Here is a 27,437-nt window from a genome sequence, read left to right as displayed (position 1 = left end):
GTAAACATTTCTTGATTAATAAAAAATGTGATTAACGCTTATTTTTACAAGTATGCCATGAATGATCTCATTAACAAAATTAGTGCAGCGTGTGCCGCTATCACAGGAAGGACTCTCCTACAAGTGACCCAAGCTCATCTGTTAAAAGTTTTTGATAGTTGTGTTCGAGCAGATGGACATAATTTTGAACAAAATTTTTGAAATATCTTATTATGCAGTTAATTGCAATAATAATTTTGGTTATTAACTTGTAGGTATTTTACTGTCTTTTCATTTATTTATCATGTTATCAGAACTAAATCGATAAAAAATAATAAATAAAATCATATTAAAATAGTTGAAATCTATTGTTTGTAATTGCACTTAAAACAACTGCGATAACAATGGTTGCCTTAGTAACTAACATTCATGGCATACTTGTAAAAATAAGCGTTAATCATATTTTTTATTAATCAAAAAATGTTTACTTTAAATCGGTATAACTTAGAAACGGGTAAAGTAAATAAGTTTGAGTAAATAACAAAAAAGTTTTTAAATAATATATACTTTTGTATGCGCGTATTTCCAAAGTCTCTGCAATCGAATAATTTATATATATATATATATATATATATATATTGAACTGAGGTGGCTTTTACTTGATGAAAATCCATTTATCAAAATAAATAACAACTAAAAGTTCAGATTTTCACGAAATTATATATTATGACACGACAATTGTTTCGTCTTTATCAAATGTCACATTTGATAACCGATTTTTTCGCATGAACTTGAAAAAGAAAACCTTAAAATATGGAATTCCATCGGTTTAACAAAAGTCCAGTTGCACATGACTATGATATATGTAAGCTGGAAGCGCATCATCTGGTGCAGAATGATTGTGTTATAATGAGTAATGATTAATATTCTAGGTAAATTACAAATGTTCTAGGAGAAATCAAGCACTGTTTGAACTATTTGAAGAAATGCCATTGTGAATTACTCGAATGGGTATGTTTTGTTGTGGCCGAAGTAATAATTTACCTTCAAAGGCGTAACGAACCGATATCTAATTTAGTATTTAACAAAATATTGCAAAAGGCTTCATTCGGTTCCGTCACGAACGACACACTAAACGATTTTCGTTGGAACGGCCTCCGCCTTATCACTCTAATAATTCCTTAACCAAATTGCGTGGTATTCAGGTTTATTTTCCATCTGGTTTAATTTCCTTTGTAATAAAAGAAAAGCCCTCTCCGTCAGTGGGGCTCGTAAAATTGCCAGAAGTAAGCCGCTTTTAACTATATTTAGTTATATTACAAGTGACTTTCTGTGCTTCTTTCTCTTCTCTTATCTGTAATTTGCTATAAAATTGCATCGGGTGGAGCGGAGAATATTCTACGCGGTTTATGTTTGGACTACTCTAATGGAATTGAATAGAATATGGGAAGGCGCAAGTGTGTGTCGTCTCACCAAACCTAGCCATGCGTTTTATCTTTAATATCTTGAAAATTATGGAATTAAAGTTTAAAAATAATATGGCACATACGTGGTATGATGTTTAAATGCTAATTTCCAAGGCCAAATAAGATGCAAAACACGTCAGTTGCTTGCTTTAGAAGAAATCATTTTTGAATAAATTCAATTCAATTGATTGCGTAATGAAACTTGCAACCAACAAAATTTATGTTCAAAGTATTTTACGTTATTTTTACTGCATACTTGATTTTTCAAAGAAACTTCCATTATTTACACATCTCCTGGATTCGTCCTGCGTCGGTTGTTGACGAGTCGAACTTGTTGACGTTTCGACAAATGTTTTGTTGGTGTCTTCGGAGTTTAACTGAAAAATTTTATAGTGTAAGAGGGGAACGTAGCTAAAGGAGCAGACATTGTGTCGGATCACTAATAGTGATGGTAAAAACGCGATGTCAAAATTGTTTGGTTGCTTAAATATTACGCATTTTTCTTTGGAAGAAGATTTGATTACTTTAAGAATTTCAGTTTGGTCAAATAAAATTTGATATCCGGTTTCAGGATTATGTTCGGCAAATTTATATTTAGAATCTTAAGAGGGCGCTGTTGTGTATTTAACCTGTTTGTGTCCTAAAAAGCAAGTAAATAAATAAATTGCTGATGAGTTTATTTATCGTAGTCTTAAGGCTCTTTCGTGTTCTTTTAGCCTAGTATATATTTTCGTCCTGTACCTATAGACGGAATGCTATAAAATTCTGGTGTCTCAAATGGACTGTGTATCGAGATTTTTTCCCAAGTGGTAACTCTGGTTTTAACATTATATTTCTTAAGAATTTCTGATATGCAGTTAGTAATGTTTTGAATGTAAGAAAGGCCGCAGTAGCAAGTATGGGCTGGCTTTAGGACTCCTTTTCTTTGTGAGCTTGTGCTGAAATATTTTTTGCTTAATATCTCTGATGTGGAAATTAACTGAGAGTTAGGGTTGAGATAGTTTTACGGCTCTGTAACCAAGAGAGTTGATTTTTGGTCCGGTGATATGACAATTCATGAAGGTATCGATCTGTGTGCGTAGTAGTACTTTTTGTTTGACCAAAAAATTTAAAATATCCCTTTAAAAAGAGATTTAATAGAAAAATAAGTGACAGTTTTAATTTCATTTAACCTTGTATTACAAAGAAAAAGTGGAATAAAAATGAAGATTGATCATCTCGATTATTAAAAACAATTGAAGATAGCTTTGCAGATTTTTAGCGTAATTACTGTTACTCGATATTTAAAATGTAGTACCTTTCTACAAAAAAAAAGAGAACTACATTTTAAGGTTTTGTCATAATCATTTTCATTGCCTGTAAAAAAATTTAAGCAAATATCAAAGAATTCAATTCAATTTTGGTAGCGTATATATAATCTGGATCATCCCCAAAAGGATTCCACATACGCCTGCTTCTGGAATTTGACAACATCGTTCATTTCCGCACAATAGACCAACGGAGACATTAATTAATAAAATGAGATTTAAACATGATTTACACCACAACACGCACGTACAGGTAACATCATTTCATCTCATGAATATAAATTCAATGAACGACAACGAAATATGGATCCCGTTTTGTGGAGTAATTACCAAACTCTTGTTAAAATTAACATCGATTTAACGGTGTAAAGTGAGCCCATTCTGTTTACATGTAAAATTTCGCTGGATAGCTGGGACTAAAATCTCACACGCATAAAGTAAATTAAATCTTTCCCTTCCGGATTTTTTGTTGCGATAGTTCACAAAATCCAAAAAAAATTAAAATTTATTTTTCATATATTAGATTAAAGAAATAGTAATGTTAATGACTAATACCTAGGAAAAGGAAATAAAATTCTGACAAAACAAAGCCTGTTAATTTTGCACCGCTAACAACCGCAAACGTGGAGCTTTTTCTAAAGAAAAAGCTTCCATAACTTTTCCGATTTGAAACTCCGACCTCGACAAACAAAAAATATCGAAACTTTGCGGACGGGAAGCATAAAAGATGTAAATTACCCCAATATTAACCGCGAAACAAATTGCCGGACTGTTTGCAGAACTAAAAAAAACAAATTACTTAAACGAAAATCCCGGGCCATTTTACCATCTCTCATTTCCCCCATCGACCCTGAATTCCCCGTTAAATCCGGTCGCCTAAATAAAGATAAGAAATCTACGAAGTCTTGGCGGTCATACATATGCAGATGACCATTTTTACTCCAGCCCCCGGCCCGGGAAAATTATGCTAAATTAGAGAGACTTACTAGCAAAGACGGCCATCATCGTCGAGGTCAGATTAGTTGGATCTCACTGTAAAGCAAATTGGATCTTTTATTTTTATGATTTTTAGGCTTGCTATTCGTAGAGGTTTTTTTAAATTCTGTCATTTGGGTGGCATTTTTTATTAGACAACTCAACCATGTAGTTTTGCATACTAATAGTATTATGCAACAAGTTTGATAAACGAGTGGCAACCAACGTGTTATGTACAATTGTTTTTCCGGAACCATTAGTTTTTAGATAACGAAAAATTGGGTACTTTGTGCAACTTGGGACAACAAGCCGCTTTTGCTTCAAATCTAAGTACGGCAAACAAAATGGTTTGAAATTTGTTGACAATGTAGTATCTTCAAACTCAAACTAACCAATATCTATACCACATGCCAAACTATGCTCTTAAAATATTAGCAGAAAAATATCAGCCATCATGAAGTCGAGGTCCACAATTAAGTTTTCCACGCATTCTTATGTAGAAGATTTGGCAAATTTAAATGGAAATTCCAGTTTTCAGAGTTATAGGGGGCTATTTAAGAAAGAAACTTTTTTTTCTATGTAGAATTTTATATTTCTATGAAAAGCATAGTTATCAACAGAATTTTTTTTTATGTCGAACGTTTTACATATTTTCCAATCCTGGTTATAATAGAGAAAACAATGATACTCAACTAAAACTCAACGTTTTTAGTTTGGCCTTTCATATAAAGGATGTGATGGTTTTTTTTTAAATAAAATTCCGGAAGAATACAAGTAATTTCTACCACAACAAGGGAGAACATGATTTCTTAATAGCATATTATGCAGCAAGTGTGGTAAACGCCATTTAAGTCACACAAGCAGAGCGAGTGCTTAATAAATACAAACTTAAAAAGTTTTCTAAATGTGTTCGGTGCTATATTTTTCCTACGACCATTAGTTTTTCGGTAAAATCTTGCAAAACACCAAACATTTCACCAATTCATTCACTGAGTGACGTCTGAGATGACCGTCAGAGTGGACAAACGTCAAAATTCAAGACGTAGCTAATATCTCCGAAAACATCCGAAAATGTCCGAAGTAGCTCCCAGCGGTAGGAAGCAAAACTGACGTGGTAAAATCATACTTTCCGCATGCTAGATCCGTGTATAAGTAATTGAGAAAAAAGCCAAAAAAAACTATACATAAAACAGGTTACAATAATAGGAAATGTTCAAAATAATCGTAAAATGTCAACGCAAAATTTAAACACACTGGAAAAATGTAACCCATTACGCGATTCCAATTGATTTCATTTAAATTTATTTGAAAGATTAAACTAGTCAAACTAAAAAAATAACAATTTGACAACTACTAGTACCAATTGCTATATTTTTTCGAAGGAAATTCAAGTGTGTTTGTGGAACGATAATTTTAAGTTCTGTTCTTACTTAAAAAAGTGTTTTGTAAATAGCTTCATGGAAAAATAAAATTCCCTAAAACAAAAAAACCAAACTATAACACTGAAATTACATCTCCATGCGCGATTTTCTCATTATGGTGTTTATGAAAATTGAGCTTTGGTCTCTCTCTACTTTTAGAAAGAGGAATTGCTCTTCCTAGTAGGGCCCGCGCTGCAAAAAACTATTTCAGTCAATTATGGCATATAGCAGGTCGTCTAACACAAACCAGTGTTTAGAAATTTACGTGCGAAACGGATAAAAAAAATAAAAATATTTCCCGCCGATGTTGAATCATTGGACAGTTGATTGGGTGGCACGGAAAAACTATGTCGGATTTTCCATATCCGGCGAAGTGTTATTTCCAATACATATGGGCCTTGTTTTCGAACGGAACCCATTACACGTAGGGAAACCTTCGGGAACTTGGAAATTAGATATTGAATTGCCTTCCGCTGATTCAGTTTTTCCGATAAAGCTAAAAGCAACCGTTAGTACAACAAAAAGAAAGACAGGGCGAATGAAACGGAAGCGGAAAATTCTAAATTTCCTCAGCTATATCAGACGGCCGCTGTTAATTCTACTGCGTTATTGAGGTCTCGGGCGATCGTGCTTATCTAGGCAGCATTAAAACCTGAATAAAACACAACATAGTGTTTTATCTCCGCTTAATCTGCAAAACATATAATGTGAATGTACTAGCTGTAATCTTTCAATAAGCAAGGGTGCTTGTTCCGTGTCTAAATGTAAAGAAAATAAGTAGGAGCCGAGAATATACCTCTATTATATTTTAGAGACAATGTGGTAGTACGTAAAATTTTATCAACGAGTTTGTTTAAGTGGATTGAATGCTTAGTAAACGAGTGACTGAAAAAGTTTACAAACGTGTTGCATACTATACTTATTCAAACACCGACATAGTTTTGCAAAATACCACGAATACATTATGTTAGTGATGCCATCAATCAGTGTTTTAAACATCAACCGTGACTAAAGTACCGAAGACGCTTGGAGTAGCTCACGACCGTGTCTAATAAACATGATATTTTAAACAGACATCTTAATCACGCCTGGTCATTGCAGAATTGCAGGTTTTTTTTTGTGACAGGTGCGAATCTTTTGTAGAGGCGAGGTGTTCCCATTCCTCGCCCGCCACCCAGGAATCACCTTGCAGCATTCGTCGTGGGTGGTAGGCTGTCTGGCCTTGTTCTCCATTTCCATCTCTCCTCCCCCTCTTTTTGCCTCATGACCTTTACAATCATAGCTGCGACAGCTTCCCAGTTTTCCCTGTTCTTCAGCATGGTGCTCACCAGGCTATCCGCTGTTAGTCGTTAACCTATCTGGCGTTCCGTTTCAGCCCTGAAGGCGGTTCATCTCTCTCAGATAAAGAGAGTGTATCAGAACACCTGACACGGTGTGTAGCTCCGAAAGGACCCTTACTCTAGCGAATATCTGGGTGATGTGATAGTTTGTCGTCCGGTGTTTGTATCCAATCCATCTTCTCACATCTGGGACCATGATGGCGATTCTCCTCTGCGCTCTGGCCATCATTCTTCTGTATTTCTGGACTTTTATTGCCTCTCTCCAAATGCTGGACCCGTAAAACAGTATCGAGTGTATCACTCCACAGTTCTTTTTTCTTACTGCCTGGTCCTTTCAAGTTTGGCATGTGGTGTTTAACATGTGGTCCAAACCTACCAGCGCCGTCAAATCAGATACCAAGGAATTTGATAACCCTCTGTGTCTGAATCGCCATTTCCCGAATTTCCAACTCGACCTTACCTCTCTCCCTCTTCTATCTGCAGCACCACCGCCTCGCTTTTTTCAGGCACCAGCTCTAACCCATTTGGCGTTAGCCAATCATTGATGTCCTCCATTGTTTCATTTGCATTATGCGAAAGGTCCTTAACGTCGTTCGATCGCGCCAGTATTCCAAGATCGTCAGCAAAGGCTATTGTCGTAGTATCTTTACCCAGATCCCGCCTGAGAACCCCGTCGTACAGAATATTCCATAATTACCGAGCCTTGCGGCACTCCCATAATTAAATTCCTATTATTCGGGTGGTTCTCGATTATATTTGAGACGTACCTCGATATTCCCTTTCTTTTCATTTCTGATATAACAGTATTCCAAGATTCGTCAAGCGTTATCAGCGTCAACCATTTGTTCTATTTGTTGTCTCTTTACGATTTCAGCCGCCTGTATAATCAAATGGCCTTTCCGAAAGTCAAACTGGTTAGATAATAAACCCTCTGTTATGTCTAACTCTTGCTCAAGTCTGTGCTTGATTAGACCCTCGTACAGCTTACCCAATACGACAATTAGACATATTGGCTGTTAGCTTTCCCTGTCTTGGGGATTAGCACGAGCCTGGCGTTATTCCATGCCTCTGGGAAGATCTGCCTTCTCAGTAATTCATTCAAGACCCTTAGATCTGCTTCCAGTATGCACCTGACCTTTTCCTTGATCGCCATCCGGCCGGGGCGCCTTTCAGTTTTTGATTTTCCGGACTACTTTCTCTAGCTCCTGCTGGGTGAATTCCTTAACATCTCGAACCGGTCTAACGTCCATCACCCTGATCTCCCTTGAAATGGGGAAAAGATCCTTCGCTAAATGTATTTTCTGTGGTAGGGTTAGATCCACCGGTGTGCTCCTGAGCATCCGGCCGGTGACGATTTTGTATCCAGTACCCCACACATCCTCGTTCAATTTATGATGTATGATTCCATGTTTCCTCAAATAAAATTCGGCTTGAGCCCTGAGTTCTTAACATCAATGTCTCTTGTAGCCAACCAATCTGTCAGGTATTCGCCTCTTCTATCGTCAACAGGGGACTCCCAGAGTGTTGATTTCGCGTTAACGTCTCCCAACAGGATAATCTCCTCTTGAATATGTCTAGCTTGATGATTAGATGTTCATCGTTCTTTTCTATTCGCTTTACGGTTACCCCTCTCTTACGGAAGAACACTGCAACATCGACCCTGTTATCCACCAACCATCTGTTGTTGTTCTCAACTAGTTTCTTGTTCGGTTTGCTGACCACCAGTGTGTCCACTCCTTTGTCCGCTGCCATGATGAAGGGTAGACCGTGCGTAGCCCTAGATCTGTTTCTGTTTGCAGGTATTGCAGTCTAGGGAGTAAAAAAAATCAAATTATATATGTAGACCATTTTTATGGCGATACGTGTAATCATCAACCAAACAATAAAGTAAAGAAACAGACACAAAGATTACTTTATTATTATTCCCAATTCAAATTTTTAGATAGTGGTAAAAACCAATCAATGCTAAAGCCGGTCTGGTTTGGAATGTGTCTCTGTGTGACGTCACAATTAAATGCGTAATGACTTCAACCTAGAGTTTTTCCATATGGTCGAAATAAGTAGACAACATGCAAATTGCAGTTGCTTAACATAATGAAAAATGTTCAGGTTCTTTATAACAAGAAATAGATCTAAAAAGTGAGGTTAAGTGTAACCAAAACTTTGTCCCAGTCCGCTAGAGAGGTAAGAAGTTGATTTTTGCTTCAGAAATTCATCTTTTCATCAGTTTTGGTTAGTTTGCAAAGTTTCTGACATTTTTGCAAAACGCGGCTGCCAAAACCGAATTTCTCGCCGACCGATTAAATATATCAAATGACAAGGCAAGCATAAATCGTAACGTAGATGGGTCCGCTAAACCCACCCGTAATTTAGGAATCATAATAAATAAACGGGCTTTTAAATTAGGCAACCGGTTACTGCACCCCAGTGTGACATGCGTCACGTGAGAGATTGCGTGGTCTGTGGATGGTGTGACTGAAAATAATGAATATACGGAGTTGCGAATTAAGCGAAATAAGTATCTCGACAACGGCATCCATAATGCAAGTTCTGGAGAACTAACAGAAGTAACTTCTTTAATAAGACATTCAATTATGATATAATGTGAACAACCTCGGTCCACGGTTTTACACTATTATGCTCACTTCTTTACTATTGAAGCTACAAGGTTGATAAAATTTGTAGTATTCGTACTTTTAATAATATACAGCGTGTCGCAATTAACAATTATTTTCTTTCTACGATAACGATTCATTTTGAATTGAAATACACGCATTGTTGAAGACAGTTTACCACTGAAAGAAAAAAAACAAACTTTAGTAAACAACCATGATACTGAGTTGAACCGATTTAAGTGCGAGTTCCTAACTTGAAATAAAAACAGTAAATCGGAAATATGTTCGATTATTATTATTTAAATTCCAATGCCATTTTTTATAACTGATTCAAATTTTTTTATTCTTTTTCATTTCAAAGGTACTTAGCAAACATTAGCTAATTCTAGAACCTAATTCAACCAAGCCATTTAACCAAAATGGCGATTCATCACTATCAACAAATGGAGTGTCCGGTTTGCGAAAAGCGACAGGACAAGCCCGATTTCACAGTTTTGTTGAAAGTGTGTCTCAGAGGCGGTTATATTGATTTCCTCTGAATGCAAGGACGATATACCCTCGTCAAAAAATTTTTATATGATCAAGTCTGCCCAATTAGAAGATCAAGCGATCGAAAAAACGGAAAAGACGAAGGTACAAGACGAAGTATACAGGTGCCAGTAACCTTGCAGTGTTTTCAAATATTTCCGAAATCTCTGAAATCAAGCTGGCGTGCTATTTATTAACGATATCTTGGACAGCGAAAAGCAGAAAAGCAGCAATGTAAAAATTGAATTGCAGAATAAGGAAAATACCTTTTTAAAAAAGAACATTAGTTATTTTAGTTCCATAGTTAACGCTCAAGGTTACCAGAAAATTAAAGCCAACATAGTAATCTATGGCATTTACGAAAACAAACTCGAGAAGATTGAACAGATGATAGTATCATCCCTACAAAGTGTAGATGCATCATTTCAGCAAAATCAAAATTCAACCAACTAAAATAGAAAAATGTCTCGTGCATCAAAAAAAAGAAAGGATGTTGCCTAAAAAAATGAATTATTTCTTTCCATTTTACTGAAAAAAAAATTGTGTTCAATCATATGTTTTTGCTACATTGGAATATACTTCATTGCTATTTGACATTTACATTCAGTGAAAATTACGTTTAAAAAGGGCCTCTTCAGGTCATTGAGCTACATACCTGTCATTCTTTCTGTAATTCGATATTTCGAATAACGTTAAGTGGTTAAGTAAATCATCAATTGCGAAATTGCTCAATTTCCATTGCCGACATCAATCGGTGTAGCTCTTTTGAGCAACTTTCCAAGCTACTCATGTTTACAGTAATAAGTAGAACTCCTGATATGAAATTTGTTTATCCATTTCACAAAAATTAACATTTTTTCCCCAGCTAGGACATTTAATTCCCAATTAAAGAATAGGCCATTTTAAATTAAAACATTGTTAAAAAATAAAATTTCCTGAATTCCAACAAAACTCAGCATTTGCTTATTGCATCTTGAAGAGCTACTACTGTCCCTCAAAGTGGGCAAAGTGTTCAGATATTTGCGATCATGTTTACATGCAATAGTTCCTTTCAAAAGGAAACAAACTCCGTGCTAAACAAAAAGGAAAGATCTCACCAAATTTAAGCTTCAAAGGACCAGGGACGCTGTTCTTAACTTTTCGCCCGAAGAGAGAGCGAAAAATGTAATAACTTTAAAATCAAAAATCAAACTCAAAAATAAGTGACGAAATATTCCTTATGACCCCCATAAATCTACTGTTTTTGCAAAGACTGCAAAGAACTGCATACCATTTTTTTATCTTCTCCTTTCTAGAGCCCGTAAATCCGCAATTGCAGATCAACCATCCAAGAGTAGAGCATTTATTTAGCACTGTATTAATATAGTCACTATCACGCTTCAGACGTTACCGAAAAGTCCTGATCCTACTTCTGATGTCAAGGATCGTAAAATCAAAATTATACAATAAAATAAAAAAAAAGAAATTCGGTGGGGCGGCCGGATAAATTTGTAAGTAGTGTAATTTAAATATTAATAAGAACTTAGCCACAACTAGTAAGTGAAATTGCATTAGAATGAACAAATGCAAAAAAAAATCAATTGCTCAAATTTTCAATGTATTATCTAATTAACGAGATAAATGTGATTGATTGATTGTCTAGTCTAGTTTATTTTGTGTTCTCCATACGTATCATCATTAAAAATTCAATCTTTTCGGCTTCTGTGAACAAGATTCAACATGGTTCAAACATGCGGCGAATGCGATGCTACATCCCTTACTTCTTCTTTTTTAATAGAAATGATAAAGCAATATACATCGGCAATATATTTTCAAACTGTATAAAAATAAAATTAAGTTGAATTAAATTTCTTCATTCTTTGAATTAGATATTATTTGTTCAATATCTTTTTTCTGCTCCAAAATACCTATAAAGGCGATAACCACAGTATACCAGTATACCGCAAACCCACACGCGCTGGGCAATACCTCAGTTTCTCGTCGAACTAGCCAAATATAGAAACGTACTTTATCGTATCTACTTGATCTATCGCTTGACAGATCCATTTCTATCGATGCTTAAGGCTCAAATACAAAAATGCGCCGCTCTCGCATAATCCGGAATAATTGAGGATATTCCCCGTATTACGCGAAAACAAAACTGGAAATGGAGAACGTGAGAATGCATTTAGAAAACCGGCGGAGAACCCAATTGTGTCGGCCCCGTTTGAAAATCACATTTGCGGGGTTTAGAATGTTCAACCCAAGAAGACATTAGGATACGTTACGTATATTGTAACGTACTTATGAGTCACAGGGAGCGACAGAAATACATGTTGTATTTAACTTTCGGTGAATTAACGAAATGGACATGTCTCAAATTGGCATGGAATTTGAAATCCACAACATTATAGAAAAAACGCTTGACTGTGATTCATTTGGAGTCTGTTTTTACAATATAGCAGCCTACATTATTACTATTAAATTACAAAAATGAGTGTGATTGCGATTGCTATAAGTGGAGTAGATACTAATTTGGTAAAAGCCGTCAAATTCTCATTCGACCCACGAAATACGTCCTCAGACCCTTCGAGAATGACAGGAATTCGATTCTCGCAATGTTAATTAGTAGCGCGTTCCAACAGGATTTGTAAAATATGCCTTAACATTACTAACTTAACAAAAATTATTGCTTTTGTCAATGTTTAGCAAAGTCGTATCTGAACATTTTTTGTTCTAATTTTATTGTGTTAAATGAATTTTCATGAAATAAAAGCCACCTCAGCCCAGTAGTTAGGAATGCTTGTTTGTGATTTTGGTAAACCACAACTCCTATTATGATCATGTTTAAAAGCGAATGCTTTAATAAATATCCAAACAAAAGTCCTGATTGACTCAGTAAATGTCTTCCGTAGGAGTTTAACAGATTTAAATTATAATTAATGCTGAATACCTTACGTTTTATATAAGGTATATAACAATGAGCTGAATATTTGTGAGGCGAACTTCACCTTATGAATGTGTAGGGAAATAAGAGCAGTGGTTCAACTAATGTTACCTAGTATACTGCGTCGTAGGAGTCGATTAAAATAATTCTGTTCTCTGTAATCCGGGATACTGGAACAAAGGACTATCGGCCAACGAGGCTTTACATTGATTAGCGACCAAATGTAACATTATCTTATTAGCATATGATACATTGTGATGGAATAATTCTTTGATAGACGTAAATTTATTACTGTTAATACATTAATTCTTGTCCGTCGTCACAAGACGCTAAGTTGAACAGTGTTATTGCTTAATATTGATTCCCAAAAGCATAAACAACAATTTAAATAATTGTAAATCTACAGGCTGAGCATTGGAAAGTTCCAACTGATACTGCGTCATGCTATAGTGACCAACCGCCGACTAATTATTTACCAAGGGAGATAGCGACCACAATTGGTGTCCGATCATTAGAAACACCGCTTGGACCGATAATATGGACGTAATTAATTGTGAGGCGTCCGTATTCGACTGGTCTATGATAAATCACGGAGATAACCGACTGGAACTTATACATATTCATCGACCGAAACCATACGGGAACGCTTAAAATTTAGTTTGCAATAAATGCAAAAATAAAAAAATGACGTACATCCATGAATTGCACATGGTAGAGGAAAACCGACACGTTGAAATAAAAATTTAACTTACCGCAATACCATACGTTTTCCAAGTAATAAAAAAAGTTATCTTGAATTCAGAGATTTTTTCTAAACAAAAAATCTCCAAAGTCGATATTCTTTATAGCTTATGCATTTTTTTAAGTTAAAAGTATATTCCTGTGTCATAAGGCTCAGTTCTTTACATATGGCCCCTTTAATAAAATTTGACAGGAGACGAGTTATCCTTAATCAAAACGTAAGTTTGCCAACAGTTGTCGACTTACACATTGAAAAGCTTCTCTAATGCGATCACAAAGCTCTGCCCGGGGTGCTACGAGGCTATAATTTCTGATGCATTAAACCAAAAACTGTTTAAATTTTTAAAAAATCCTGGGTAACTAAAATTCACCATGTGCTTTTCTAATATTGACTCAATAAAAGTGGACATCAATACGGCCAAAAGGAACTATTTGCTACGCGCCGATTGCACAATTTAAATATCGAACTAACAAAAACTATGAATTATGAAATCAATCAAATCAAAATCTCTGAAAAATATAGTATTCTACTAGGGACACATAAAATGCACTGACTATAATGTTTATCTTCTTATATAGGATCCTGTATGATCAACTAAGTACTTTCGTTACTCTCCGAAATAAATTACCTTACCTGGAATAAAGTAATGACGTTAGGCTCACGCAAAAAGTACCTTAAATATATATTAGTGGCACACAGCATAAGTTCGTATTTTAGTCCAAGCTTGCGTCCTTCTAATCGAATCAAGGACTTTGCAACATTAAAGCCGGCTTACCGGTAAAACTTTCGGATGTGTGTGTAGAAACACTGGTCAATTCCGAACGAACCTTACGTACACCTAAATGAATGGGTATTTAGAAATCGTTGCTTCAGGAAAACAAAATTCAATATGAAAATATTTTGATCGCATTGCGCTTTGGTTCAATGATTCGGCGGAAATTTTCTCTCGTTTTTCTCTCGGGTTTTCTGCTCTACTCGTTTGAGTAGGGCTTTGCTATAAATTCCTTGTTTCTAGTGCGATATGTCCTCAGTTTTGTTAAAAGTAGAGGAATTTGGTTAATAATTATTAACGGACATGTCTCACCCACTTGCCTACAGCATTTCGTCATCTGAATGAAGTGGAAGCAGATGGTGTAAAAAGATTTGGGGTTTTCCAATTCATGAAATGAAAGAACCCTTTACCGTATCATTTTAGTATGTTCTTCTTCTTCAAGTATCATCTTCGATCCGAAGGTCAGCAATCGTGTCAGCAGTTGAATCATTCTCGTAAGTTTCTCCTCAGTTTTTCTCTTTATTGCTAATTGTAGTCTTGGAAAACGAGAAGGTACCTTACGGTAGTCATATATCTCCTTTTTTGATTAATTGTAATATTTTAAACAAGGGTAATCGACGGAAACTGCATATGTACAGGCTTGTTTATAAAATTAGAAAATCAGATAAACCGGCTTATCTAACAAGAAATAACCTAAATTACGTTGTTCCTCGTTGTAGAATCTCAGCATTTTAGAGGTCATTTACTTAGGTGGCAATAATTATACGAAATAGTCTTTAACAGTCAAACGAGGGAATTAGGACTATCTGCATACACAAAATTAATAACATCTAAATTACTTACAGAACAAAATCTAATTTTATAATAATTAATTTAAATATTCAAATATTTGTATTTATCTTTATTTTGTTATGTCTTAACTCTTATGGCAACTTCACAGTCGATTTGGGTTTGGGTCTCCTTTTTCTCCGATTGTTCCCCCTTGGGGCAAACTCCCCCGCAATTATGTTCCAAGCAGTTACAAATTTTTCAGTCAATAGTCATATTAATATTATAATAGATATATGAGCGCGCTTCCAGATTCGATGCTGTTATAGATTCTAGGGCCTTCTCGCTAACATTTTTCATTTAGAAGGGTGTTATAAAACCGAGAGTGGGTGCTTTTTGTCAAAATGTGATTTGTAGTGTATTATTATTATTATTATTATTGCACTCTTTCACAGTCATCTGACCTATGGCGTGCTTCTTTCGGGTAACTCTTCAGATGCTGATCGGGTTTTTCGGCTTCAGAAGGCAGCAGTTCGCATTCTCCAAGGGGCTCCTCCTGGAGCACATTGTCGTGAGCTTTTCATTAAATTTAAGATTCTAACTCTGCCTTCCCTATTCATATACTACAACCTTCTGGAGGTCCATGCTGGTTTGCAGAGGTACTCTACTCATGGTGACTACCACTGCTACGACACACGCGGATCTAGCAATATTGTTCCACTTAAGTCTAGATTAGCCACTACTCAGAAAAATAAACTAAATTTGAACATATATAACATATTTGTGAACAACTATAACCGCTTGTATAAAGCTAACGCTAAGCAATTTACGATAAGAAAATTTAAGTTATCGGTTAGAAACTATCTTTCCAGTTATGGTTTTTACTCAGTTGAGGAATTTCTATCGCATATCCCAAGAATACAGTGTATACTGTTAACTCAAGCAAATATTTTTATTTATAATTTTTTTTTCTATAAACATATGTTTATATACATATTATTTTTCTATTTCTTGTTAAATTTAATCAATAAACGATATCTATCTATCTATCTATCTATCTATTATTATTATTATTATTATTATTATTATTATTATTATTATTATTATTATTATATTATTGTTATTTTTTTTTTATTCTTTAGCTCGACGTTGTCGGTTTTTATTTTTAATAAGAAGGTACGGTCTGAGACAAATACTCTTCCTACTGTAAGAAATTTCTGACCAGGTGGCAAGTCTGTAGTATGCTGGCTTTTTGTAGTTCCATATAGAGATATTGTTGAAGGCCGAGAGACTGAAGTGACTTATGAAGTTTTTTGGGTAATAGGCCTGTAGAAGATAGGACCACTGGTATTGTATGAACCTCCCTTTGGCGCCAAACTCTTTTGATCTCGCTAGCAAGCTCAGAGTATTTTTGTATTTTACGGTTGTAAGTATTTGAAAGATTTCTGTTCCAAGGTACTGCGATATCGATTAAGTAGGTTATCATTTCATTTTTAATAGTGAGTATTATATCTGGCCTATTATGTTGAATTGCTTTGTCTGTTATGATAGATCTGTTCCACATCAGTTTATGGGTATTTGACTCCAGAACAGCTTCAGGTGAATATTTAAAGTAAGGACACTTTTGTTCAAGAAGGTGATGTTTAACTGCAAGGTTTTGGTGAACTATTTTTGCTACATTATCGTGCCTTATTGTGTATTCTGTGGGTGCTAAAGTTGAACAAACGTTTAGTATGTGTTCAATAGTTTCTCCATTTTGGCCACATCTTCTGCACTTATCTTCTGTGTGAGGGGTATTAAGGATATATTTTTTATAATTTCTTGTTGGTAGTACTCTATCCTGAATAGCCAGCAGGTAGCCTTCGGTCTCGGCGTACAAGTCTCCGTTGCTCAGCCATTTGTTTGACGCTTTAATGTCAACATCTTCCTGATGCAGGTCGGAAAAATGCCCGCCGTGGACCGCCTTCTGAGCCCATTGATGCAGGATCTCATCGTTTATTTCAATTTGAAATACTGCGTTTCTATCTGCCATGTTTAATGGAGTGTATTTTTTATCTGCCTCTATTACGGTTTTATGTAGTGCAGCATCTTTATTGTAGAAATACTCTCGTAGCTTGTTCACTTGTTTATTGTGCATATTGAGTAGGTGTATTACTCCTCTTCCCCCTTCACTTCTTGGAAGAGTCCATCTCTCACGGCACGAGTTGGGATGGAGGTGACCGTGTTTTTTATATATTGAACGCATTTTGCTTTCTATTAGCTTGATGCTGGTTTTTGACCATTTTATAATGCCGAAAGAGTAGGTCAGTACTGGAATAACAAAGGTATTAAGTGCCTTGCTCATATTTCGACCATTTATACAACTGTTGGCTATTTTGCGCGTTCTTTCGTACACTATCTTCTCGAGTTTTTCTCGAGTGCCAACATGATCAATATTTCGCGCCTGCTCAATTCCAAGATACTTGTAAAGATCCGTCTCTTGCATGTTTTGAATCTCTGATTCTTGTATGTTCACCACGTTAGAAAACTTTCCCTTGTTTATATGGATAGTTCTACATTTATCCAAACCAAACTTCATTCGGATATCCGTGCTAAACATTTCCACTATCCGGATCATACTTGATAGTTGTTGTTTTGAAGATGCGTATAGTTTGAGATCATCCATATAGAGCAAGTGGCTTAACCTATGGGATCTATTAGGAGTCTTTAATTCGAAGCCGTATCGGCTGTTATTCAGAAGCAGGCTGAGAGGATTTATTGACATGACGAACCATAAAGCGCTCAGACTGTCGCCCTGGAAAATTCCTTTTTTAATCCTCATCCTCGGTACAATCAGCGACTTCCCTTGATGGTGGAGTGTCAGGTCAGTATTCCACTTTTTCATGCAAAGACCAAGAAACGTCCGTATTTGGGGGTGGATACCATAGAGTTTCAGTACATATTTCAACCAGGAATGTGGCACAGAGTCAAATGCTTTTTGATAGTCGATGTAAGCCATGTGAATATTTCTATTGCTTTTTATTGCCTGGTTTGATATGACTGAGTCGATGACTAGTTGTTCTTTACAGCCATACGCTTTTCTAATGCACCCTTTCTGTTCTTCAGCGATCAAACTATTCCTGTCTAGTTGGTTGTAGATTTTGTTAGAGATGCATGCCGTGAGTATTTTGTATATAGTGGGGAGGCATGCTATTGGTCTGTACTTGGATGGATCATTGATTTTCGTTGTGTCCTTAGGGATAAGATGAGTTATGGCTGTTGTAAAGAATGACGGTAGTAACTCTGGATCAGACACTATTTTGGAGAAATGCTCGGCTAGGTACGCATGTGTGACCCACAGTCGTTTCCACCAAAAGTTTTGTATTTTGTCTGGACCTGCAGCTTTCCAGTTGGCTGTCCTAGATATTGCTGCTCTAACGTCTGTTTCTGTTATCCTGGAGTATTCCATTGGATTTGCGATTGTAGAAGAGATTTCAGATAGCCACGTTGCTTGTTGGTTATGTTCATCCTTGTTTGTGTATATTGGGGCCCAGAAATTTTCTAATTCTTGGGGTGTTATTTTGAGGTCTTCATTACACTCGTGTTTCTTTTTATCTAAGCTACGGTAAAAGGCTTTTTCACTTACATTAAATAGATGATTTTGGGTTTTCCGTTTATAGCTTTTATTATATCTTGCCAATCGGGCTGAGTAAACTGAAAGCTTCTGCTTCATAGTGTCCATGATTTGTTGGTCGTTAAGGTTAGGAACTTCTCCGTGGCGTCCGTACTTTTCCCTAATATTTTGAACTTGCTTAAGTAACTTAGGTGTGTTGTGGGATTTTTTCTGGAAGCTCGTTAGCCTTCCGATGTCTGTCCTAAGTGTGTCAATAAGTTGGCTTAATCGTTTCTTCCATGCCGGCTCGCCCTGTTTATTCACCACTCTAGAGTCGGACGTAACTTTAAATCCCATCGCTCTAGCCGTTGCAACTGCGGAGCAATAGACTACGGCGTGAACTTTATTTTTTTGCGTCAAGTAGGGCAGATGGGAGAATTTCAGTATTTAATAATTCGACAATCTGAGATAGTTTCACAGAGGTATGTAGTGTTGGTATCTTAGGTCTATATTTGGGCTCTACATCTTTATATTGGATCAGCGCAGTATGAAATTCTGGTTTAAGCGATTCATTTAAAGCATTAGTACCGATCTGACGGTTTGGTATATTTGTGCGGTCTACTATTAGCTGCTTTGGGGAATCGTCAATAGGAGTCATTTCTTCTGTGTGGTCCTCATTCTGATGAGTAATATGATCTTCTACTTCTCGCCTGACCTCATCTTTTATGCTGTTAAGTGTTGCAGAAGGTAAGAGATTCCGTCGTTTGATTGCACGTATTTGGTCTGAAAGTCTCTGTGCACTAGCGTTCATTTCTGGGTATGTGGTAGAGAATTCTTGATGTAGTTCATCTCTATATCTTAGCATATCTGTTTCTAGGTTAGTAATTCTGTAGTATATGCGCATAAGAAATGTGTTTATTTCATTAGTCCATTTTTTGCGCATTCGAGGTGCTGTAGGTACAGCGTGCCTTTCTTCATCAATGCCCCCCTGCCCTAGAGCTGGAGGAACATTTTCTGAATCTGCTGCATTTGCTGAAGTGTTGCCGCCATTGTGTCTTGTGGTAGCCATTCGCAGGGTGGCGCCACTCGGTCCACCACCGACTGCAGGAGACTGTAGCTCGGGTTCCGGGGACCCTCTGCCTAAATCCCGTTCACCATAAAGTTCATCCGAGGCATCATTATTTTGATTCTCCATCATGTTTTAATGGGGTCCTGTATAACAGGGTTGAGTTCAGCCGCTCCTAACCTGGAGAACAGTCGCTGTTCGCCAATATCTGGCTATCCTCACTTAGTTTAGCCTGCCGGTGGAAGCAGTTTCCGGGGTGTGGCACGTGGAGCCATAAGTGAGAATTGGGTGCCCTGTGAGGACCAGTTATCGCCGACCACTCACCGATTATATCGTTGAGTGCCACCGTCCTTGATAAAAGGTACTACCTCTACAGCGCAACCCCCAATCACCCCTTATTATTATTATTATTATTATTATTATTATTATTATTATTATTATTATTATTATTACCTTCAGTAAGGTAGCTCTTGTCTGCTCTTTACTGAAATTACCCCAGTCATTCTTTTAATTTATCATGCACCCAAGTATTTATATTTTTCTATTTAGTATGTTAAAGATTTTCGAACTTCTCGAATGTGAGACTCACAAAATGGGGGTTAATAGCGAATTCCCTGTTCGAAAATATTTTTCATTTTTGCGCCAAATTTCCATAATATCGACCGTTAAACTTTATTTAAAAAATAATATTTTTATTCATAGATGTCATCTTGTTGAAACTTGGTATGTGAAATTGTGCTGTTAGGTTACACTTTTTATGTAAATTTTGTAAATAAATTGTCCTATACCCAATTACAACCCAAATTTCTTTCGTTTAATAATTTTTACTTGCATATTTCTTGTTTACTTTTGATAACAATTGAGATATTCTAATCTAATTACACAATTAGAAGTTAAAAAAATGACCATTAGTAAATTAAATATTTTCAACTTAATTGGCGATAACAATAAATTGTTAATTATACTTAGTTTGATTAAATTCTAAAACCCCATTTTTATGAAAGTTTGAACAATGAAAAGGCACCTGATACTGTTTTAAAAAAGAATAACAAAAATCTTCGGTCTAATTTTGGGTCTATTTCTGACAATAATTGGTTGACCATATTCTCGACTCCCTGCATATAAGCAAAATACACACTAAATACACACTAAACAAAAATTGTAATAATTATGACGCACGAAATTTCGATGGAAGGAAAATACGTGCACTTTTAAAATAAATTCATTGATGTGGGTTACCCTACTTGATAGCAAGGTCCATCGGTAATGGAAAGTAAACAACTATATTTCGGCGAAACCTTTCCGACCATACCTATGTCTCAAATTCCACACACGTCCATTTCCTCGCAGGAGTCATTCTTTATTTTCAGAAATTCCAGCAAACACTGGCCTGGATGAGAATATGTATGTTGTTGGGATGTTTCGCACAGTGAAGAGGAGATTGAATCCATCCCTCATTTCGTTTTCCTCCTTTTTGTAATATTTCGCGGTGTCATATTATTTCGCAGACGGTGCCGCCTGCGACGCTGGTTTAAGAATATTACTTGCCAGAAAACAATAAAGTTTATACTTTGAAATTTTTATTAGTGTGAAAACGCTTCCGCGAAGATAATTTTTGGTTTCTTGCTTTTTCTTAAATTTCCGAAGAAATCCCAAAGGTGTTTCATGAATTTAGATGCAAAATACACTGAAACTGGAAAAGGTTAGCGCTTTCGTATCTTAATTTTTTTTTGGGCTATTAAAATGTATTAAAAAACTTTCTGCTTCAACACATTTTCTTCTAAAATGGACTTGCAGCAGCGATGTATCACTTTATAGTTTCCTTCAGGTCATTGCTTATTACGACATGAAGTACTAATTATAAAATTGGATTTATTTATAAAGAGACAAAAAATACACTAAAATATATATGTTCAAAATTGGGACACACTAAAAAAAAGGAACGAAATACTAAAATCGAATAATAATATTTTTCTAAAATGTATGTCCACTTCTGATAATTTAATTTTGTGTATTTTAAGTTCCATGTAGATTTTATCACAGAACTGAACTTACTAAAAGTCAATATTTTGTTTTCCTCACCAATGTTTGGCAACCTGCGAACTTTTTCAGAAACAAGTTGTTATTTATATTCTTCAGGAAAGAAGACATCGTTTATTATATTACTGTCGCCTTCGTTGGAAATATAAAATGAACTATTTTGAAATACACTACATACTTATAGAACTTACTCAAGGAGAGAAAAATTCGTAAACTGGAGCACGCGACACAGAAATTGCCGAATACCGAAATTTTGGGCGCCAACCCGAACCCACCCGACAATTGAAATTTTGCAGACAAAAGTGGCATAGAATAATAATAATAGTAACAGATTTATTCTGCTGTATTTAATATATAATACAACAAGATACTATAAATAGACAAATTGCGGAAAAGTTCCACCTCTATAAAATGATACATAACAACTATTTATAACTATGAATTTGAAAGTAAACTCGAAAGTCACCTACATTGTGCTTGTTGACTAAACAATTCTAGTCTTAATTTCCTTTTAAAAAGTAATGGTGATAGGACTTTTAAAGAAAGAGAAATGATATTGTAAAGTTTATAAATATTGTAGGAAAAGCTTCTTTGAAGGAGAGACCTCCTGTGCGGTGGTGGAGAGATAAGTCCCTAAGATTTAAACTGCTAAAATCTGTCGTACACTTTATTTTATTTGTGAAGTAAGTGTTTTATTAAAAGGACTGTTATTAAAAATAATGTTATGGAAAAATAGCAAGGAACGTAATATAAATATACCGTTTTTTTGTACATTCTCAGTTTTATTTGTTCAAAATATCTCGATTGTTAAAATAACTTAACACTAAAGAGTATGCTACTTCATTTTTTGAACTTCAGACAATATATGACGATGCGAATAAAGCAACTTGCTCTCTAAGATGAAAATCTGGGTTAATTCTTAGACCAAGATTTTTGACACCATTTTCAAACTGTAAAACTCTGCCACCCACTTTCAGATACTATTCTTTCCAAAGAGCATAACAGATTATTTGGTAGGATTAATTATTAACCCGTGACGTGCTAAGAATTCAGTTAGTCTTTTTAAATCTCTTTTCTACTCCCGTCCGTAAAATACCTAATTACTCACAGATCTAGCGTGCGGGAAGCGTCACTTTACCACGTCAGTTTCGTTTCCCATGAACCCGAGCCACTTCGGACATTTCCGGGTTTTACCGCACGGATTTGGGAGCAATCGGATGTTTTCGGAGATATTTCCCACGCTTTGAATTTTGACGTTTGTCAATTCTGACGGTTATGTCAGTGAATGTACCCGTGTCGTTTTGCGAAAAAGTACCCAAAAACTAACGGTCGTAGAAAAAGTATAGTATGCAACACGTCCGGTAAACTTTTTAACTCACTCGTTTATTAAAAACTCGCTCCGCTGAGCTCCGCTCGTGTCAAATAAACGTTATGAGGCAAAATGATATTTATTTAAAAAAAAAGTCATATTTGGTTATTCATAATCGTTTCTAGTAGTTTTGATAAGCAGGATAAAATACTAATGGGTCTGAATTCATTAAAATTATATATTTTATTATTTTTGGGAAGTGGAGTAATGAGTGCAATTTTTCATCTGAAAACACTGCTCTTAGGAAGCATGAGTTTACTATATAAGTGCGAAATGGTAATGTTTGTTGTTGTTGTTGTTAATTTTTATAAAACTGTAAGAAATACTGGTTTATATCTGAAGATCTATTTAAGCCATCAGGGAGACATATATTCATAGTTTTAGATGTTTTATTTAAATTTCTGAACTTTTTCCTTTTTACTGCTAGTTTGTTTGCTTAACTGCTTATAGCTATGACATTGACTTTTATTTTTTGGTAGTGTTATACTTTTTCAAAACTTTATCTCTCAATTTAATAATAATTTTCACAGTATCTGTCAACCGTAGTGGTCTTTGCCTATATATTTTTAAAGTCTTTAAAGTAGTCAAAACGTCAAAGATATCCCTTATTAGATTATTGAAATACGATACTTTTCTCAGAAATGTATCTTACACTGTTTAACTTCGTTCTATTTCACAAATTTATCTCTGAATAGGAGCAGAAAATGTTTAAATGTGTATCAAATTAAAACTATTGACTAATTGGATCTTCAAAACTTGCTTACCCTCCTAATTAATAACAACAAATTTTGTATTAATTATATAATATGGTTAGAAGCTTACAAAATGTTCCCCCAAATATTTTACATAATCTATACATACCTCTTGGCTACTTTTCGACCGCAAAGGTTCCGTCTGGTCTTGCTTGACAACTTAATTATTATTACAACCCCGAAGTGCTCGAGCCTTTTGCATAGGCCTGAGGAGTAAATGAAATGTCTTTTTGGAGGGCGACGGGCAACAAGTGGCAAGTTGGGATACTTTTTATATAAGCCCGTGTGTGGCAAATATTTGCGTCGTTCTTCTATATTCACCTACCCCCGGCGGGATAAAAGGTATGGCGGACATTTTTATACTTCTCTTTGGCTTGATAAAAAATCGCCTTTGAAGAAATATTTTAAATTGGAGTTTGGGTAAATAAAATTTATAAATTTTAATTGACATAATATATTTACGAAAAAAAATATTTTTGTGTAGTATAAATTCTTCATACTGGTATTTCGGCACTTGCAAATATCAGAAATAGACACAAAATGAGAATATAAAGAATCGTATCATTAGAAATGTAAGCTAGTGACTAGTTTAAATTTAATTGAAGCTATATGGTTTTTTATGAAAAGTCCTAATTTAATTTTAATTTTAATTTTCATCTTTAATAATTCTACAGTTTGCAACGAAGGGGCAGTAGCGTAAGCTGAATTTCACGTAAAATTGTAAAAATGTTTAAGAATACCGAAATCTCATACCAAATTTATTAAGCCCTTATGGAAAAATGTACCTCATTGCGTTCTACTGTAAAATTTTAATAATGTTTGCGTTATATGCTGGCATATTATGCGGGAGCTTGGAAACTTATTCCCGAAGTTTTTTTATTAAACAACTTCGCGAAATTTCGTGTGGTGCATAAGCCGAAAACCTGTGCTGTTTAAATTCTGAAATGAGTGTATTAAAATTTAGAAATTAGGGAATCTACAACGCCCGTAATCCTACTATTTATATAGATCATCAAGTTTGTTTGGTCGGTTAAAAGTGATTTAGATAATTATGCTGCTACAAAACTATCAGAAGTAATGGGTGTTTTGAGTTGGCATTACTGTTCAAGATGGCTACCGATTTAACAGCTCTCAAGTGATTTATTCTCAGTTTGGTTTGGCAATTCATCATGAATTCATCAAGTAAGGCGTAGATTCGTCGAATGGGCTCAAAACGAGATTGCCGTTGTTCCCAATTTTCATAAGCGAATTTTGTTTAGCGATGAAGCGCACTTCTGGTTGAATGGCTACGTCAACAGACAAAACTGCCTCATTTGGAGCGAAGCTAATCCTCAAGTGTATGTCGAAACACCGTTACATCCAGAAAAACTGACTGTTTGGTGCGCTTTATGGGCTGGTGGAATCATTGGTCCGTACTTCTTCAAAAACGATGATGGCCAGAACGTTACAGTCAGTGGTGATCGGTATAGAACTATGATTACTAACTCTTTCATTCCTGAATTGAATAACCATAATGTCCAGGAGATGTGGTTTCAACAAGACGGCGCAACATGTCACACAGCTCGTGCCACAATCGATTTATTGAAAGACACGTTTGGTGACCGCTTAATTTCACGTTTTGGACCTGTGAATTGTCCTCCAAGATCTTGTGATTTAACACCGCTAGACTACTTTCTGTGGGGCTATGTAAAGTCATTGGTCTATGCGGATAAGCCACAAACGCTTGACCATTTGGAAGACAACATTCGCCGTGGTATTGCCGATATACGGCCACAAATGTTGGAAAAAGTCATCGAAAATTGGACGTCCAGATTGGACTACATCCGGTACAAGCTCATCTTTCGGATAAATGAAATTCATGTCAATCGAATAATCCATCGTTGTTTTATTGCAACTTAAAGTTCTATACATCGAAAAAAGATAGATATTTGTAGACGAATGATTGTAGCCTACTTTTGAGTGTATTTGACCGCTCGACAATAGTGGCGTAGAACTTTTTCGAAAATAGTTCAGTTGGTTGCAAAGATTTTCAACGTTCATTGTCATCACCATCCGTAATCGTAAATCGCTTTGGGTACCTAAAAGACAATTGGGAAACACCTTCCGTCTCAAGCGGTTATGGTTGAACCGTAGTTACTCATAACTAAATCAAAAAGGTTCCTCTAAAGCTTCCTCACATGTACAAAAGTTCCACCAACAGCAACAGCAGTTGATGATGCTACTGCCGAACGACTACTTTACTGACCTTCATCAGCAGTAGAGAATGAGGCGCCTGGACTCTGACAGGAAAAATACGACAAAGAAAAAATGTGCTAATGAGAGCACGGAAACTACAAGTTTATTAGCCATCACACAGTGACACATAACCGATTTAAGGGTGCCCTAAATACTGGCATTTCGTTAAGCAGCGTCCTGTTTATTTCCTCCTTATTTTCAAATTACAAAAGCCACGGTGTTTCCGCCAGTAGTAAATGTCCCCAAGTTGTATAGTAACACGTGTCCAAAATGTTTCACATTCCCCACCATGTATCGTCCAAAATCGTGACAAAATAAATGAACTTATTTATAACTTGACTAAGTGGAAACGCCAGATTTTGTTAAGTGCGTTCGGCGGTGGAACACTCCAAACCCAAATAAGAATTATCGGCCATAAGAACTACGCGTTGCCTATTTCAAACGCGCTTTATTTTAGGATCTGTAAATAGTTTTAGATTCTCTTTGATTAATTAAAGCGGTTCGTTGTGACTGGAAAATATTTCAATTTTTCTCGGTCAGCTTGATAAAATTAGAAAAGCGTGGAAATAAACTGCTCCCAAACACCTGAGGTAAGCGATATTACGGTTTGATGGACGTAGAAAAGTTATCGGTATCTAACTAACTAACTAACTAAACTAACCTTAGCATGAAAATGTGCATCTCCTTATTCACGAACACTAATTTCTTTGATAATATCACCGCCACGTCGAAGCAGGTCATTTTTTCCGTTTTAGCGATTCCTTGGGTAAAAGTACTAGGTAAGATCCAATAATTAATAATAACCGTGTCCTAGTGAGACTTCATTTTGAACCAGTATTTTTCTCTGAGGAATTTGTACACCGTTGTAATGTAGATCGCAGAGATCGCCCTCGGTAATACTCCGATTAAATAAAAACTCACAACAAACATTTTGTACGCTAATGGGTATTTTTTGTTCAAAATGTTAATTTTTATATTAATTTTGCGCGAAGAAAGATATTCGTGTAACCTGTAAATATTATCGAGAGCAATTGTTTTGCGAAATTTTTTTCCTTAACAGTTTCTAATACATTTAGAATTGCTAAGCAACAACTTTTCATAATACTCTCTCTTTTTGAAAAATGGATTTCATATATCGTATAAACACCATACACACACATATACAACTATATAACAATTACTAACAGTGAGAACTCATTCAAAATATATTATGAACGACACCTTGTGGGTGTTAAATAATAAATAATAAAATAAACCTTATTATTACCATTATGTGAATGTTTTTCGTTAGGTTTCCCCAAAAGTTATTAATTTAATCGATAATTGGGTCTTGCGCAATTAAATAGCATAATTTTAAACAACATTTCGATGAATCGGGTTCTCTAAAATGCTAGCTAGTCCCAGATAGATACAATCTCAAGAAATAATTAGCACGTTCTAAAACTTCAAAGATATTAGAATGGAAGGAACATAACAGACGAGGTATTTCTAGATGAGACAAATTATTGCCGCAAGGTGTCCGAATGTTTTCCACTAAATGAAAT

General features: G+C 35.6%; 2 protein-coding genes across 2 annotated transcripts in view; one reads left to right on the top strand and one right to left on the bottom strand.

The window, feature by feature from the left end:
* The window catches only part of LOC132704672 (gamma-sarcoglycan-like), a 103,753-nt gene that overhangs the window by 53,185 nt on the left and 23,131 nt on the right, over positions 1-27,437 (top strand). The gene's annotated exons all lie outside the window — the stretch shown is intronic.
* On the bottom strand, positions 13,929-18,788 carry LOC132705142 (uncharacterized). Its single transcript, XM_060675577.1, has 3 exons — positions 16,674-18,788; positions 15,304-15,395; positions 13,929-13,932 (listed from the first exon to the last, which is right to left on the bottom strand). Exons 1-3 carry the CDS (start codon positions 18,786-18,788, stop codon positions 13,929-13,931), a joined length of 2,211 nt encoding a protein of 736 aa, XP_060531560.1.

The sequence above is a fragment of the Cylas formicarius genome, unplaced genomic scaffold, assembly GCF_029955315.1.
Source record: "Cylas formicarius isolate icCylForm1 unplaced genomic scaffold, icCylForm1.1 PGA_scaffold_7__23_contigs__length_41026272, whole genome shotgun sequence".
Classification (NCBI taxonomy): Eukaryota; Metazoa; Arthropoda; class Insecta; order Coleoptera; family Brentidae; genus Cylas; species Cylas formicarius.
The sequence above is the reverse complement of the archived record's forward strand: the minus strand, read 5'-3'. Positions and strand labels throughout refer to the sequence as shown.